At 39.8% G+C, this 16,024-nt stretch overlaps 1 protein-coding gene across 2 annotated transcripts in view; it reads right to left on the minus strand.

Moving 5' to 3' along the window:
- Positions 1-16,024, minus strand: part of LOC126267307 (2-aminoadipate transaminase) — a 66,269-nt gene that overhangs the window by 13,560 nt on the left and 36,685 nt on the right. For both annotated transcript variants that reach the window (XM_049972407.1, XM_049972396.1), the window contains 2 exons: positions 9,238-9,490; positions 2,732-2,846 (listed from right to left, as the gene is read on the minus strand). In XM_049972407.1, coding sequence (XP_049828364.1) covers positions 2,732-2,846; positions 9,238-9,490 — 368 coding nt within the window. The remainder of the gene's footprint in view (positions 1-2,731; positions 2,847-9,237; positions 9,491-16,024) is intronic.

A 16,024-nucleotide genomic window follows, 5' to 3' on the forward strand; every position in this document is an offset into this window, starting at 1 on the left:
TTAGGTTTTCCGTGATTTCCCGAAATCATTTCAGGCAAATGCCGGGATGGTTCCTTTGAAAGGGCCGGCCGATTTCCTTCCCAATCCTTCCATAACCCGAGCTTGCGCTCCATGTCTAATGACCTCGTTGTCGACGGGACGTTAAACACTAACCACCACCACCACCACCACCACCACCACCACCACCACCCATAGTTTGCAGTGTATCATGTGAGAAAAGGGCAAGCCAAGTTTTGCCTTTTTGGTTTCAGGGAAATTTAATATATTCAAACTGAGAATATGCTCAAGAATTCTGCAACAAACTGACATTAAGAATATTTTTCTGTAACTTTGCAAGTCTCTCTCTTAGCCTTGTGCACTTTTTTTTCAGACACTTGGGAGTTTGAGCTGGGCAGGAGACTCATAATAAATAGAAGCTATGTGAGGGGTGGGGGGTAGGGGGGGGAGGGAGGGAAGGAGGCTTATCTAATGTCTTGGAGTACTCTTTGGGAAAGCAAATTGGGATTCCATCTGAACCTGATGACTTATTTGTTTTCAACTCTTGCAGTTGCTCTTCTATGCCAGGAATGCCTATTATCATGTCCTCATAAGGGATTCTGTGATGGTCTAACAACAGTATGTCTGTATGATGCTCCTGCATGAACAACTTCTTACATATGAAATTTGGTGTTGGAAAACTCATTCCAGTATGAAATGGAGTTGCTTTTACATTTGCAGGAGACCTGTAACATTGATATCTGAAAAAATGGTAGAATTTGCAGTCTTATACTATCATTGAAACAACTTTGTGATTGCGTTTTACTGAACTGAGCAGTGGGGGCTGTGTATGTGCAAATCACAGTCATCTCTTCGGTTCACCATTTCATTGTGTTGCCTGCTCTGAACAGCAACAGGCAGTAGATACATGCTCCAAGGTGCAAGAGTGGGCCAAAAAGGCAGGCTGCAAGGGGTTCTTGTGTTTTATGGTTTGTGCACAACTTTGACTACATGGATAGGTGTCACAATGTGTAAAAGCCAGAAACCTCACTCTCCACCAAATACATTTGTTAACTGCAAAGTTATTTTAATTGAAGTGCAATCACTTTTCAGTTTATTAGAACATGTGTCTGTTTCCAGCTTTACAGCCATGATCAGATCTTACAAAAGCAATGACATAGAGGAAACACGGTCATTAACTATACTCAGTCAGTTAAATCTGTTCAAATAAATTACTATGTAACTAAGCCTGAATTATACAGTTTACTCATTCCAATATATACCTTCGTCATACTGACACAATTTACAATTGTTTTAGAAATGGAATACCACTCTGGTGTCATTGTTGACTGTGACGGTGTCCTTGCTAAGGTGCCAGGCATAACGCGCACAGAGAATTTTCAGTGCATCAACAGTAAGAAAACATAAAATAATTAAGTTCTGGTAAATAGTGCAAAGTAATTTTAAGGGTAAAACACTGCTATCACTTTGCTGTTCAACGGAATTTTGTTGAATATTATATGCTAGAAAAAAAAAGCACACTTGACATTTCTGGGTTTATGTGTGATGTGTGTTCCAGGTTTGTGTCAATTTAATGAAGTATGTGGAAGTGCATTGCTCTATTTCTGGTCTCAATAATGATTTAGCATTTGCCAACATGCAACATGTGTTGCACAGTAGTACATGTCAGAGTGAGCCGCTGTGGGACAAGTCTTGCATGCTGGAGTGTTTATTGTGTAGTATGGTATGTGTTGCGTGCACAGTTGTGTGTACAGCACTGGCACAGTCATTAAAGAAATTAATAATTGTCACAATGATGCTTTGTAGAACAAATAAAATACCCAGTCTCTGTTCTGTATATGTTACTTACAGAGTTAATGTGTGACAGACACAGAGCTTCCTGAATCTGGCAGCATAGCTTCCTACCAACAAAGGTTATGAATTCACTCCCTATGCACCCCACACATTAACAAAATGATGGGGGGGGGGGGGGGGGGGCAGGGGGAACCTGTGACAGGAAAGGGTAATAGGACAACAGCTTAAAAGCTTTATATTACTAATATAAGAAAAATTGAAAATCCAGGATGGACTGTAACATTATTATCTCCCCTGCCCTCCGTCTAACCTCCCAACTGCACCTAGCTGGCCTATTCTCTCTCCGTCTCGTCCCTGCACATTCCCCAGCAATACTTCACCATTCTCACCCCTACCCTGCTATCCCTCCTCCTCTCCCCCTCCCCCCCCCCTCCAACCTCCTCCTTATGCCCATCCACTTGCCTCTCCCATCATGCATTGCTCCTGCTGCTTGCAATCTGGCTTCAGCTGCCAGAGACTGTGATCACGTGTGTGCAAGTTGCATTTGTGTGAGAGCACGTGCAATTCAAGAGAGAGAGAGAGAGAGAGAGAGAGAGAGAGAGAGAGAGAGAGAGAGAGAGAGAGTGTATGTGTATTTTTGACAAAAGCCTTGTAGGCCGAAAGCTTATTTTGTGACAGTCTTTTTGTGATGCCTATTTGCGACTCAGCATCTCCGCAATATGGTGTGTAGCAACTGTCCTTCTCATAATATGAGCACAACATTTTTATATAATTTTTATTCAAGAAGTAAATTTTTTGTGATCTTGTTTGTGATAAATGTTTTCAATAAAAGCAGTGATCATTAACAAATGTTTGTCACATAGAAATATCATTCTGAAAATTTAAAAATACTTTTAATAATCAGACATTAATGTCTGATGGCTGATGAGAACATACTTACTTGAAATGTCTTTTTCAGTACATTAAGATGACTCTTTAGAGTACCAAGTTTAATAGCACTTGTGATTAATCCCGCCATATACTGATTGACTCCTCCACCACTGACTAACACACCACTTGAAAACAGAAGAGAGGCATGAAATAATAATATTGCAACTAACTAGAGTAAATTCTTACTGAAATTTCACTTTCTTCTTTCCCATACAAAAACTTTTTGGGATTATTAAACATCAATGAGTTCTAAGATATGGTCATAATAAAGTAGAGGGTGTTTCACAAAGAACGGCCTGATTTCAAAGCTCCATATTTACTGATAAAAACATACTACAAACATGGAATAAATTGCAAAATATTCAGAACATCTTAAAAGTTTTAGCTATGCTATTACAAATGCTTTGTGTGTCTAACAGCAGCAGCAGCAGCACAAACGTCTGGCTGTTCTTCACTTCTTCTATGTCATGAGGTAAAGGGAAGATGAACACACTTTCCTTCACATATCCCCATAAGAAAAAACACATGGGGTCACGTCTGATGACCTTGGAGGCTAAGAAAGCAAGGCAGTGTCTTGAGGTTCCATGTGCAATATCCAGTGTTGGGGCAGTGTGTCAATGAGAAATTGACATATGCTGTTGTGCCAGTATGGTGGAACTCTGTCCTGTTGGAAAATGAAGTTGTCCGAGTCCTCCTGAAGTCATGGAAGAAGCCATTTCTGCAGCATTTTAAGATAGCTCATCCCAGTTACTGTGTTTTCCTCAAAAAAGAAGGGACCATATCCTTTTTCTACGAGAAATGGCACAAAAAAAATTCCCTTTAGATGTCTCTTTTGTTCTCAATAATGTCAGGAGGGTTCTGGAGTCCACATATACATACGTTACATAGGTTTAATTAACTGCTGACATGAAATGTTGCTTTGTCACTGAAAAGTAACTGTGGTAGAAATGTAACAATATTATCTCCCCTGCCTTCCGTCTAACCTTCCGACTGCACCTAGCTGGCCTATCCTCTCACTGTCTCGTCCCTGCACATTCCCCAGCTTATAATTGTAGTCCGTATGGTTTATAAACCAAACGACACCTTAACGCTCACCAGATAGTCGTACGAGGCATCGCCAATTCTCCACTTTCATGGCAAGTACACTTTCTGGACTCTGCTTACATATTTGCTGAATTCTTTCCACTATGTCATCAGAAGTGTGAGGTCAACCTGGACTACCTTCACACAAACATGTTGTCTCCTGAAATTGGCAATACCAATGATGAATGTTTTGGGGTGTAGGTGGATCACTGCCAAAATGCTGATGAGAACCACATTGGACTGAAATAAACAGACTCTTCACAAACTGCAGCATCCAAAACACCTTCTGTTGAGTGGATGCCATCTTACTTCTCACTGCAACCTGAGACAACACATTTCCCATGTCCCATCTTCCATGTTTCATATTTATTACTGTCCAAAATCAGATCATTCTTTTTGAAACACCTTACATAGTGCAGAGTGCATATATCATATATAAATTACAGCTAAGGTATTCACAACATATTTTGAGACACTTCAAAATAATTCCTGCCTTTAGATTGAAAATGTGTTAAGTCAAAAGTTTGCAGCCTTTTCAATCAAATATACTATGTATGACAAAGGTTGACTCAATGCCAAATGACAATATAGATGAGATTCATAATCACTATAGGGAATGGTCACGTTAATCCCAGGCTCATCTCCAGGAGTGCTCAGGTCCAAGCTGATACCAGTGTTGTCATAGCTTTGTTGAGTTTTAACACTGTTCATGTGTCATTAATCAAACTCTGTGGGCACTGGCAGGTTAGAGTATCACTTGCAGGGCTGTCACAGACCTCGCTAAGACATAAAAGTTTCTGTGTCATCATAATTCCAGCCCAGGTGAAGTAATATCTGTAGTGGTGGGCTGAGAGAATTCAGGCAATGGCTTCAAGCCATGGGACAGGCCCAGCTATTACTGTGCCTGCATCTTCTTGCTACATGGAATTTGGGGGAATAAACCATAACAAATACCTCAGAAATCCAACAGCTTTCGCTATATTTTATTTATTAACAATAAACTGCAGAACTTTAGGATCTGCAGTCCGGTTAGTGGAGTGGCAAGAGGAGATAAATGACCTCAACTGTAATATAGGGAGATTATCATTAGCAAAATAAAATTATATGTACAAATATGGTCACATGAGCACTGAGGAAATTCAATGTCAAATTGTAAACAATATCACAGATATTGAAGGAATCTAATAGAACAGCAACACCTATTTTAAAAACAAATAAAAGATCTACCATGGAAACATGTACCACCTTTTCTTTGTTTTGATGAGTAGGCAGAAGCTGTATGCAAAGATGTACAGATGGTGATAAATGACACAAAAATCCCACTACAGGATGAGGGGCGATTTCAGTGCAAAAGAAGGAAAAAAGCTAAAGAATGCTTCCACAATATTTAACTCAAAGTAGTGCAATTTGTAGAATTACCTCGTCAGATGATAAATACACTCCTGGAAATGGAAAAAAGAACACATTGACACCGGTGTGTCAGACCCACCATACTTGCTCCGGACACTGCGAGAGGGCTGTACAAGCAATGATCACACGCACGGCACAGCGGACACACCAGGAACCGCGGTGTTGGCCGTCGAATGGCGCTAGCTGCGCAGCATTTGTGCACCGCCGCCGTCAGTGTCAGCCAGTTTGCCGTGGCATACGGAGCTCCATCGCAGTCTTTAACACTGGTAGCATGCCGCGACAGCGTGGACGTGAACCGTATGTGCAGTTGACGGGCTTTGAGCGAGGGCGTATAGTGGGCATGCGGAAGGCCGGGTGGACGTACCGCCGAATTGCTCAACACGTGGGGCGTGAGGTCTCCACAGTACATCGATGTTGTCGCCAGTGGTCGGCGGAAGGTGCACGTGCCCGTCGACCTGGGACCAGACCGCAGCGACGCACGGATGCACGCCAAGACCGTAGGATCCTACGCCGTGCCGTAGGGGACCGCACTGCCACTTCCCAGCAAATTAGGGACACTGTTGCTCCTGGGGTATCGGCGAGGACCATTCGGAACCGTCTCCATGAAGCTGGGCTACGGTCCCGCACACCGTTAGGCCATCTTCCGCTCACGCCCCAACATCGTGCAGCCAGCCTCCAGTGGTGTTGCGACAGGCGTGAATGGAGGGACGAATGGAGACATGTTGACTTCAGCGATGAGAGTCACTTCTGCCTTGGTGCCAATGATGGTCGTATGCATGTTTGGCGCCGTGCAGGTGAGCGCCACAATCAGGACTGCATACGACCGAGGCACACAGGGCCAACACCGAGCGATCTACTACACTGGCCATACACCTCTGGTGATCGTCGAGGGGACACTGAATAGTGCACGGTACATCCAAACCGTCATCGAACCCATCGTTCTACCATTCCTAGACCAGCATGGGAATTTGCTGTTCCAACAGGACAATGCACGTCCGCATGTATCCCGTGCCACCCAACGTGCTCTAGAAGGTGTAAGTCAACTACCTTGGCCAGCAAGATCTTCGGATCTGTCCCCCATTGAGCATGTTTGGGACTGGATGAAGTGTCGTCTCACGCGGTCTGCACGTCCAGCACGAATGCTGGTCCAACTGAGGCGCCAGGTGGAAATGGCATGGCAAGCCGTTCCACAGGACTACATCCAGCATCTCTACGATCGTCTCCATGGGAGAATAGCAGCCTGCATTGCTGCAAAAGGTGGATATACACTGTACTAGTGCCGACATTGTGCATGCTCTGTTGCCTGTGTCTATGTGCCTGTGGTTCTGTCAGTGTGATCATGTGATGTATCTGACCCCAGGAATGTGTCAATAAAGTTTCCCCTTCCTGGGACAATGAATTCACGGTGTTCTTATTTCAATTTCCAGGAGTGTATAAAATTGGACTTGAAGAGAACCAAATTAAATTAAAAATGAAACTAACTATATACTACCATACAATAAATTGTACAGGATGTGACAGACTTAAATCACTATAGTACTCTGAGTTATTGTAAGGCTTGTAAGATGCAGAACAAAGATACTTACAAAGCATGAAAGAAAAAGACTGATTATGCAGGAAATCACAAATGTAGATTATATAAATTAATTTATGAATATGAAGTATACTGGACTATATCCAACAACATGTTCAGCATGTTGTAAAAGCAGAAAAAAATGTTGCAGATGCAAAGACAGTCCAAGAAAGAAAACTGTCAAATGGAACAAGGCACTTACTAAAGAGACTTTCTGCCAAATAATAGTAAGAACAAGCTAGAATACACTGAATCAAATAAAACTGTTCAAAAATATTTCAAGAGGATGTGGAAGTGACAATTCAAATATGAGACAATATTACTGAAACCAATGAAAGTATAGTGAAGACAAAACAGGATTGCGTGTTGGGTGGTCAACATTTCTTCGTTTAAGTAATTAAGAACAGAGAGAAAAGTGTTGAAGCATTTCAAAATTTCTTTGAATGTCTGACTAATCCAAGATATGAAGCAGAAACAAAGATAATCAATAATCATAATAAGACATTCTGGAAATAATGCTAGATGGAGTGTATAAGTCATTTGAGCCTTGAGTTGGTGTTTCAATAGGAACAGTTAAAGCTGCAGGCAATGTAATACAAAAGGAACTTGCAAAATCATTTACAGAGTGCCTGTACAGTGACAATTCCCAAAATAGGAATAGTGTTGTAATTATCCAATTACATAATAAAGGATAGGCAGAAGACATTAAGAAACTACAGTCCCTACAGCCTTTCCTCCATTGTGTTCAACATATTCATGTAATCTATCAACAACAACATGAAAAAATTAATCCAGCGAATGAGCAAGCTGACTGTAGATAAGGATATAACAAAATGGACCATTTGTAAGTCACAACTGAAATTACCACTACTTGGGCTTCATCCGTTCTGAGACAGATTTTCATTCAGTTTCAACAAAATCTGCACAAACATCCCTTGGTAATAGTAGTATACAGGAGAATACTTATGATAGTGCTGCACAGATTCCATCAGACTTAATCAGGATACTGAGAAAATCAGAACTGAAAGAAAAGTCCAGTCAGTTTCACTGAAACAATAGGCTATTTTCCTATGCTACAAATATAGCTCAGATTACTGTTATTCTGATTGATTATAACATTTAAATAGCATTTATGGTCAATATTCTCACTAAATGTGTGTTATTTTTATGTATTTAAAGTTCAAAAAACATTAAATATGAAGATTTGTCCACGTGATTGAAAACACACTTATTGGCTAATGCTTTGATGACTTTTCAGAGGCAATGTATTTAGGACAACTGTGACAAATCACTTCACCAAAGACAGCCAATACCACTACATAGGAAAGCTGAGTTGGGGAAGAAGAAGAAGAAGAAGAAGAAGAAGAAGAAGAAGAAGAAAATTGTTGCTTGCAATGACAGAAGCAGTGAACAGTGAAAACCCACTAAAGAAACTGGAGAAGATGACAATTCCATTGCAATCCATAGCATTAAACAGGCTCAAAATAATTTTGCATTCAGGATATGTTGAGCTTAATTAGAATTTTGAAGTCACTTAGAAGAATAAATTTTACAACTGATTTGACAAATTTTTAACTTCAGCAGCTAATAAAGCTGTACTATCAGACATTTTTGTTTTATTATAAAGAACCTAAGGGCAAGGTTAGTGATCAGAAGTTTCACAGTAACTTTAGTACAAGAAATTTAAACACTTCAACAGTGTATTTAAAACTTTGCTTCTAGAAACATGATGGAAGAACATGCAGTCTGAATTCAATTACAGAAGTTTTATTAATTTAGATTACAAATTAATTTAAAACAATTTTTGAAGAAACAGATTTTGGCAAAATAAATGTGATTGGTAAAGGATGTAATATTTACAGAAGACACAGCTAAGAAGCAAATTGTGGCTCATAAAATGAACTTTTGGTTTTCTGTAATTGTAAAATATAAGCAAATGTGACTGACTGAGGACCTGATCAATAAGGGTGGTGGTTTCTGGCTGGGTACCACCTGCCATTAGAAAACTTAATGCTCTGTGTAATCATCTTTCAGTGATTTTAACAAAAACAAATAATCAGTCTGATATTGATAAGATGAGCTTCACAGCAGAATGCACTTAGAGAAACAGAGACTTGCAACAGAAGTGCAGGTGCTCAAGTAACACTACTCAATGGTCTTCAAGTACTTTACACCATAAAAGTGCCTGCATGGTATTAAATAGAGAAGCTGAATATTGTTTTGCCCGTGTAAACCAGAAGATAGAGATGCTACAATGACATTTTAGGGCAGCAAGGTACAGATATCTTGCAATCCTCTGAAGATTTCAAGGAACAAGCTATACTGTAAGTAAAACTTTAAATACTTATAAACTGTTAATACAAACACATTTTTATTGTTTCAACTGGTAAATCTAACAAAAGAAATGTCTTACTGTAGTCCAAATAAAATGAGATGCTGTGGAAACTTACGATTCTCGTAAGATGTTTGTCAGTCTAGGTGGAGCTTCAAGCCAGCCAACTCTCAGTGCTGGAGCCATAATCTTAGAAACACTGCAGTTTGATATAACATGGCCTCCCTCATAACCATCCATTTCAGTATCATAAGCAAACAATCTTTTAGGAGGATACTCTTTACTGCCATAATATAGTAAGTTATATACATCATCACAGGCAATAAGTATGTCCAGTTCTCGTGCCATATGTATTAAGGATTGACTGCAGCCTGCACAAAAGAAATATACCAGAAAACATAAAACACCATTCTAACTACTCATCAAGCTTTGCTTCCCTGTCAGTAATTTATAAACAGAGAATCTTCCACTTATGTTGACAAAATCTGTTATAGTTCATTGACAAAATTCTATAACCATTGACACTCCTTGACATAAAAAGCAGCTAAGCAAAACTTCTAACTGTTTGAAAACTGGCACTATTTGTTGCAGTTTCAGACTTGTAATTCATTATACGTTTTTATTGAGGAATCGCTTAATACATCTGGAACATTTGTCATAACACTACTCTTCATTCAAGAGTCAACTTTTCAATTATTAATTTAATTGGATAGGTAAAAAATCTACTCACCAAGTGGCAGCAGAACACAGACATAAAAGAAGGTTGTAATCAAGCAAGCTTCTCGAGCCAGTGCCTCCTTCTTCACGAAGAAGGGTTGAAGGAGAACGAAGAGGTGTGAAGGAAAAGGACTAGTGAGGTCTAGGAAAAGGGATGGATTTTGGGAAAGTCACCCAGAAAGACTCATCCCATGCGGTAAGTCTCCCCAGACCCATGGTTCTGGGTGACTTTTCTGAAATCTACCCCTTTTCCTACACCTCTAGTCCTTTTCCTTCACCTCTCTTCCTTCCCTGTCAACCCTTCTGCCTGAAGAAGGAGCCACTGCCTCCAAAAGCTTGCCTCATTAAAACCTTCTTTTATGTGCGTGTTCTGCCACCATTTTTCCAATAAAATTAGTCTGTCAGAAATTGATTCTTTTCAGTTATTAGTTTTCCAATACCCTGTAAACGTCATATTTATCACTAAAGCCTATCATTTTGTTTTTTACTTTTTTAATAAATCAACAACAACAACAATTGGAAGAAATATGTTCTAACCTTGTTAAACAGCTTTGGCTTTTTGTTTTATGCTTTCCAAGACACGCAGACTGAAAAATTCAAAATCACACAAAATGAAAAAAAATCTTATTTGAAAGATAAAAATGATAATTTATTGTGTACTATCTTGTATTCATTTTGTTAATGGCAATTAAGTGGGAAACTTCCATATAAATGACACACGTCACAAAAATATAGTTAAAAATAAGAATGTAAAAAGTCAGTTTTAGTTTTTCCGATAACATTTTCATTTAAACTGGAAGCTTCTAGGTATTCTAACTTTGTCAGCATTCTTATTTTCAACTACATTTCTTTATTCTTTATCTGTACGTTAAGTCTGAAATATGTGCTGACTGTATCTCAGTTGCTTGTTAGCTGTGAAATACACAACAAGTAAGTAACTTGTTTCATGCCAGTTATCTCAGTTTTTCTCAAGGATGCAACATAATTGTTGCTTGTTTCAGATGCTTTCTTGTCTTGCAGATCTCTTCTGTTGTGAGTTATTATGATGAGAAATAAATATTTAGTTCTACTTTGTACGGAGAAATATAAGTATTTTGTGAACTGTTTTTAGAAGGTGTCTGGGTGGAGAAATAATCAAGGCCACACTCAGCATGAATGAGCCTACACAGGAACTTCAAGTTTGCAGATGTGTACCAAAACTTAATGTTCTTGCACAACAGTTTTAGATACATAAATCATATTTGGAAAGTTGAGATTTTATTGGTTTGCTGAACTGCGAGTTCATATCCCTGATATGAACTTGAAAAGTATAGGGTCGTTATTATACAGTGTGCCAGCCAGTCAAGAATATTTTAGAGACTTTGTCATAATTTTTTTTTTAATTTCATACTATTGTTTCCCATTAGGACTATCAAACATGCTCCAAGCACCATTCACTGCAGTGTCTATATGCCGAGAACTGTGCAAAGCTGCCACTGCGCCACATATTTTGTTAGTTGCTGAAGTTTTAGAATCATGTCACCCTTCCAGCTCTCTGCTGAACATGCTGCATGCCCATGCTACTGACTAGCCAATGGGGAGACATGAGAGGGAGTTATGTATACGATCACTGGGTGGTTGTGGAGAGCAAAGCACAGAGGTGACACTCTCTTAGTATCCAGCTTTCAAGTAGAACAGATGACACTCTTAGGAGATAGAGCCTCCGGCTCTGTGTTCCATGGCCGGTCTCCACCAGAACTTGATGTAAAACGCCATAGCTCCATCTTCCTATTCAATTGTATTTTGGTTCAAATCTCCTATACTGGCCTCCAGCCTGTAATCTCCTCCCAAAGTAGCCATTCTGGACACCCACTTCAATGTCTGACATCTCAGTGTCTCATACATTACAATGTTCATTTAGTTTGGAAAGCTATAAAAGTCCATTATGCATATATATCATGGATCTGCTACTGCTGCACTTGCATTAATTGTGGCAGCAGCTTCAGAATGTGTATTTTACTAGGAAAAGGGTAACATGTGAGACTAGCAGCTAGAAAGTGAGTAATGGAAAGGTCTGCAATGGACCCATATGAAATTTATAGCTCCTTTTGATTTTTTGTAGAACTTGTGGGTGGAGATAATACAACCATTGTATATGTCCAAAGCAGAAGATGAGACAACCCCACTCTATTTATGAAATGTGTGTGAATCCTAAACAGATTACACCTTGAAACTTCTAACAGGCTCTGAAAAAACCACTGTCTTTCTTTAAAGAAAAGGGACCTGTGTAACCTATAATGGACTACTGTATGTCTCGTTGTATCATTCTCAAATATCTTTTCAGTTTTCCTCCACTGGCCTTTACATTACCTTGCCCTGTCTAACTAGCAATGTAAGAAAATGCTAGAATAGAATTGCATTGGTAGTATGTGTATCCATTTTTCTCTACATTTACATACTTATTCTACAAGGCATCATGTGGTGCATGACAGAGGTCATCTTGCATCACTATTAGTCATTACCTTTCTTTTTCCATTTGCAAACAGAGTGGGGCAAAAATGACTGTCTAAAAGCCTTTGTAAGAGCCCCAATTTCTAACATCTTATCTTTGTGGCCTTTACTAGAAATGCACACTGGAGGAGGCAGCATCGTTCTGCAGCCAGCCTCGGCCTCTGAATTTCTGCAATATTGCCTTATGAAAAAAAAGCATCTTCTCTCCAGGAATTCTCTTTTGAGTTCATGAAGCATCTCTGTTATGCTTGCATGCTGCTTGAAACAACTGCTAACAAATCTAGCAGCACGCCTCTGAACTGATTTGATATCTTCCTTTAATCTGACCTGGTGTGGATCTCAAATACTTGAGCAGTACTCAAAAATGGGTCACACTGGTGTTCTGTATGTCAACATCTTTATGGATGAGCTACATTTTTCCCAAAATTCTCCAAGTAAAGTGAAGTGAAGTCAAGTATTCGCCCTCCCTACTACCAACCTGATGTGCTCACCCATTTCATATCACATTGCAACATAACGCTTAGGTATTTAAGTGATGTGACCATGTCACACAACATCCTGCTAATGCTATATTTGAACATTATAGGATTGTTTTCCTCCCTCATCCACATTAACTTACTTTTTTCTACATTTACAGGAAGCTACCATTCATCACACCAATTAGAAATACTGTGTCATATTCTACACACCTAAAATCACTCAATGACAACACCTTCCCATACATCAGCAAGCAGCTATAAATTACTGCTCACCCTGTCCGTCAGATCACTTATGTGTATAGAGAATAAGAGCAAGTTCTATCACACTTACCTGGGGCACTCCTGATGATTCCTTGTCTTTTATGAGTACTCACCACCGAGGGCAATGTACTGGATTTTGTAACTTATAAAGTCTTCGAGCCACTCTCATATCTTAAAACCCAAACTCTATGCTCAGACCTTCGCCAACAACAAACACTGTCAAGTTTCACACAAGCAATGCTTTCTGAATTCACGCCGATTTGTGAACAGAAGCCTTCTGCCTCAAGGAAATGCATTATATTCGAACTCAGGATGTGTTCGAGAATTCTGCACCAAACTGATGTTAAGGATATTTGTCCATAATAATGTGGGTCCATTCTTTTACCTTTTTTATATGCAGGAGTCACCTGCTCATTCTTCCATTCACTTGGAACTTTTTGCTGTGTGAGATTGTCATGGTAAGTAAGGGGCCAGTTTCACAGAGCTCTGAGCAAAACTTGACAGGGATTCCATCTGGACCTGTTATTTATTAGTTTTCAACACTTTCAGTTGCTTCTCTATGTCACAGATGCCCGTATCTAGATCCATCCTATATGTGAGAATCTGTATGGCAGTGAAACAATGGTACATCAGTACAATCCTCTTGCATAAATGATTTCTTAAATGTGAAATTTAAACTTCACCTTTCTTTTTGCTGTCTTCTGTTGCCACCACAGACTGGTCGACAGGCAACTGGCTAGAAGCCTTCAACCTGTCTAGTGATTTTATGTGTGCCCAGAATCTTATTAGGTTCTCAGCAAGATCTTTCACTAAGGTATGATGGTGGAAGATGGTGTAGACTTCACACCTCCATTATCTTACATAGGCAAAATTTAATAGAAATCTGTGACTATCAACGTTTGTGCATTCTTTTTGAACCAAGAGTGCAACAATGTCCATTTTGTCAGTATTTTCCGAATCTGAGTATTAAATCACAAAGGATAACTAATCCCTGTCTCTATACTAACACTGTCGATAGTATCAGGCTGTTTGCACCCATGTCTGTGTATGTGTCATCCAACTAGTTGTTCAAGGCACTTTTTTGGAACATGTGTTCAAAAGTAATTCACAAGACTGTCTTTCCATACCATCTACAGTAAACCCATAGACATGCCTGTCTATACACGGTAACCAGCAACTAATACTGCGTGATCTGGGTATTATCACATTACTGAGCATCGACTTTTCTCGAATAATTCTACAACTGTTACGGTGGAATCAGGCGCAGGTAAACGCATCCAATAATTAACTTGAGCTCACCTAGGCCTGTTAATGGTGTCCAGATAATTTCAAAGTCCAATTTAATTTCAAACTAAGTGCATACAATATCTTTGGTGACAGCTATAACGCTCCTCCTCTTATAATGTCTAACCTGTCTTTCCAATGTAAGTTCCATACCTTGCTACATACGAGGGTCACTCCAAAAGAAATGCACACTATTTTTGTAAAAATACAGTTTTCATTCTGCATGTGTGAAAGTTTTACAGTGTATAGATACATCCTTCCCGCTTGTTTTCAAACTTAGTTCAACCTGTTCCCGTGAGTGGTGCTGTCACAGCGTGTCTTCAAGATGGCTGCTACATTTGACGTTCATCAGAAGCAACATGCTGTCATAGAATTCCTGTGCTGTGAAAACGAGACAGTGGGAAACATCTACAAGAGGTTGAAAAAGGTGTATGGAGATGCTGCTGTCGATCACAGTACAGTTAGTTGGTGAGCAAGCAGGTTACTCGATGAAAGCGGGCACTGCAATATTGAGGATTGTCCTCGCAGCGGCAGACCTCGTATTGAACACACTCCAGACAATGTGCAGAGAGTTAACAAATTGGTGACTGCTGACAGACACATCACAGTGAACGAATTGTCATGCTACGTTGGGATAGGGGAAGGAAGTGTTTGCAGAATACTGAAAGTGTTGGCATTGAAAAAGGTTTGTGCCAGGTGGGTTTCCAGGATGTTGACAGTGGCTCACAAAGAAACAAGAAAAACGGTATGCAGCGAACTTTTGGAACAGTATGAGAATGGTGGAGATTAATTTCTTGGAAGAATTGTGACAGGTGATGAAACACGGCTCCATCATTTTTCACCAGAGACGAAGATCAATGGACTGGCATCATGAAAATTCACCCAAGGAAAAAAATTCAAAACCACACCTTCTACTGGGAAAATTATGGCTACAGTGCTTTTCACTTCTGAAGGACTCTTGCTTGTGGACATCATGCCAAGTGGAACCACCATAAATTCTGATGCATATGTGACAACGCTGAAGAAACTTCAAGCTCGACTGAGTCGTGTTCGACCACATCAGCAAAAGTAGGATGTTTTGCTGTTGTACGACAATGCACGGCCACATGTCAGTCAAAAAACCATGGAAGCGATAACAAACCTCGGATGGACAACACTGAAACACTTGCCTTACAGTCCTGACCTGGCTCCATGTGACTATCATCTCTTTGGGAAACTGGAAACTCTCTTCGTGGAACAAGGTTTGAAGATGATGACTCCCTTGTGCATGCTGCCAAACAGTGGCTCCAACAGGTTGGTTCAGAATTGTACCGTGCGGGTATACAGGCGCTGGTTCCAAGATGGCGTAAGGCAGTTGAGACGGATGGAAATTATGTGAAGAAATGAAAATATTGTTCCTAAAGGATGTATCTACACACTGTAAAGCTTTCAAACATGTAGAATAAAAGATGGATTTAAAAAAAAATAGTGTGCATTTCTTTTGGAGTGACCCTCGTATTTCAGAGTTTACCACTTCTCATTTCCAAAAGTAATTTGAGTGTGACATATTTCCTGGAGGGCAGTATGCTCTGGAACTTTGTTACGAATACTGTGACAATTTACTGTTAGAATTTTAACAGGCTAAGTGTCTCTGCCCAAAAAGCCTCCATGCGCACCCCACAAGTACTCCGCTAC

Source organism: Schistocerca gregaria, chromosome 1, assembly GCF_023897955.1.
Source record: "Schistocerca gregaria isolate iqSchGreg1 chromosome 1, iqSchGreg1.2, whole genome shotgun sequence".
Classification (NCBI taxonomy): Eukaryota; Metazoa; Arthropoda; class Insecta; order Orthoptera; family Acrididae; genus Schistocerca; species Schistocerca gregaria.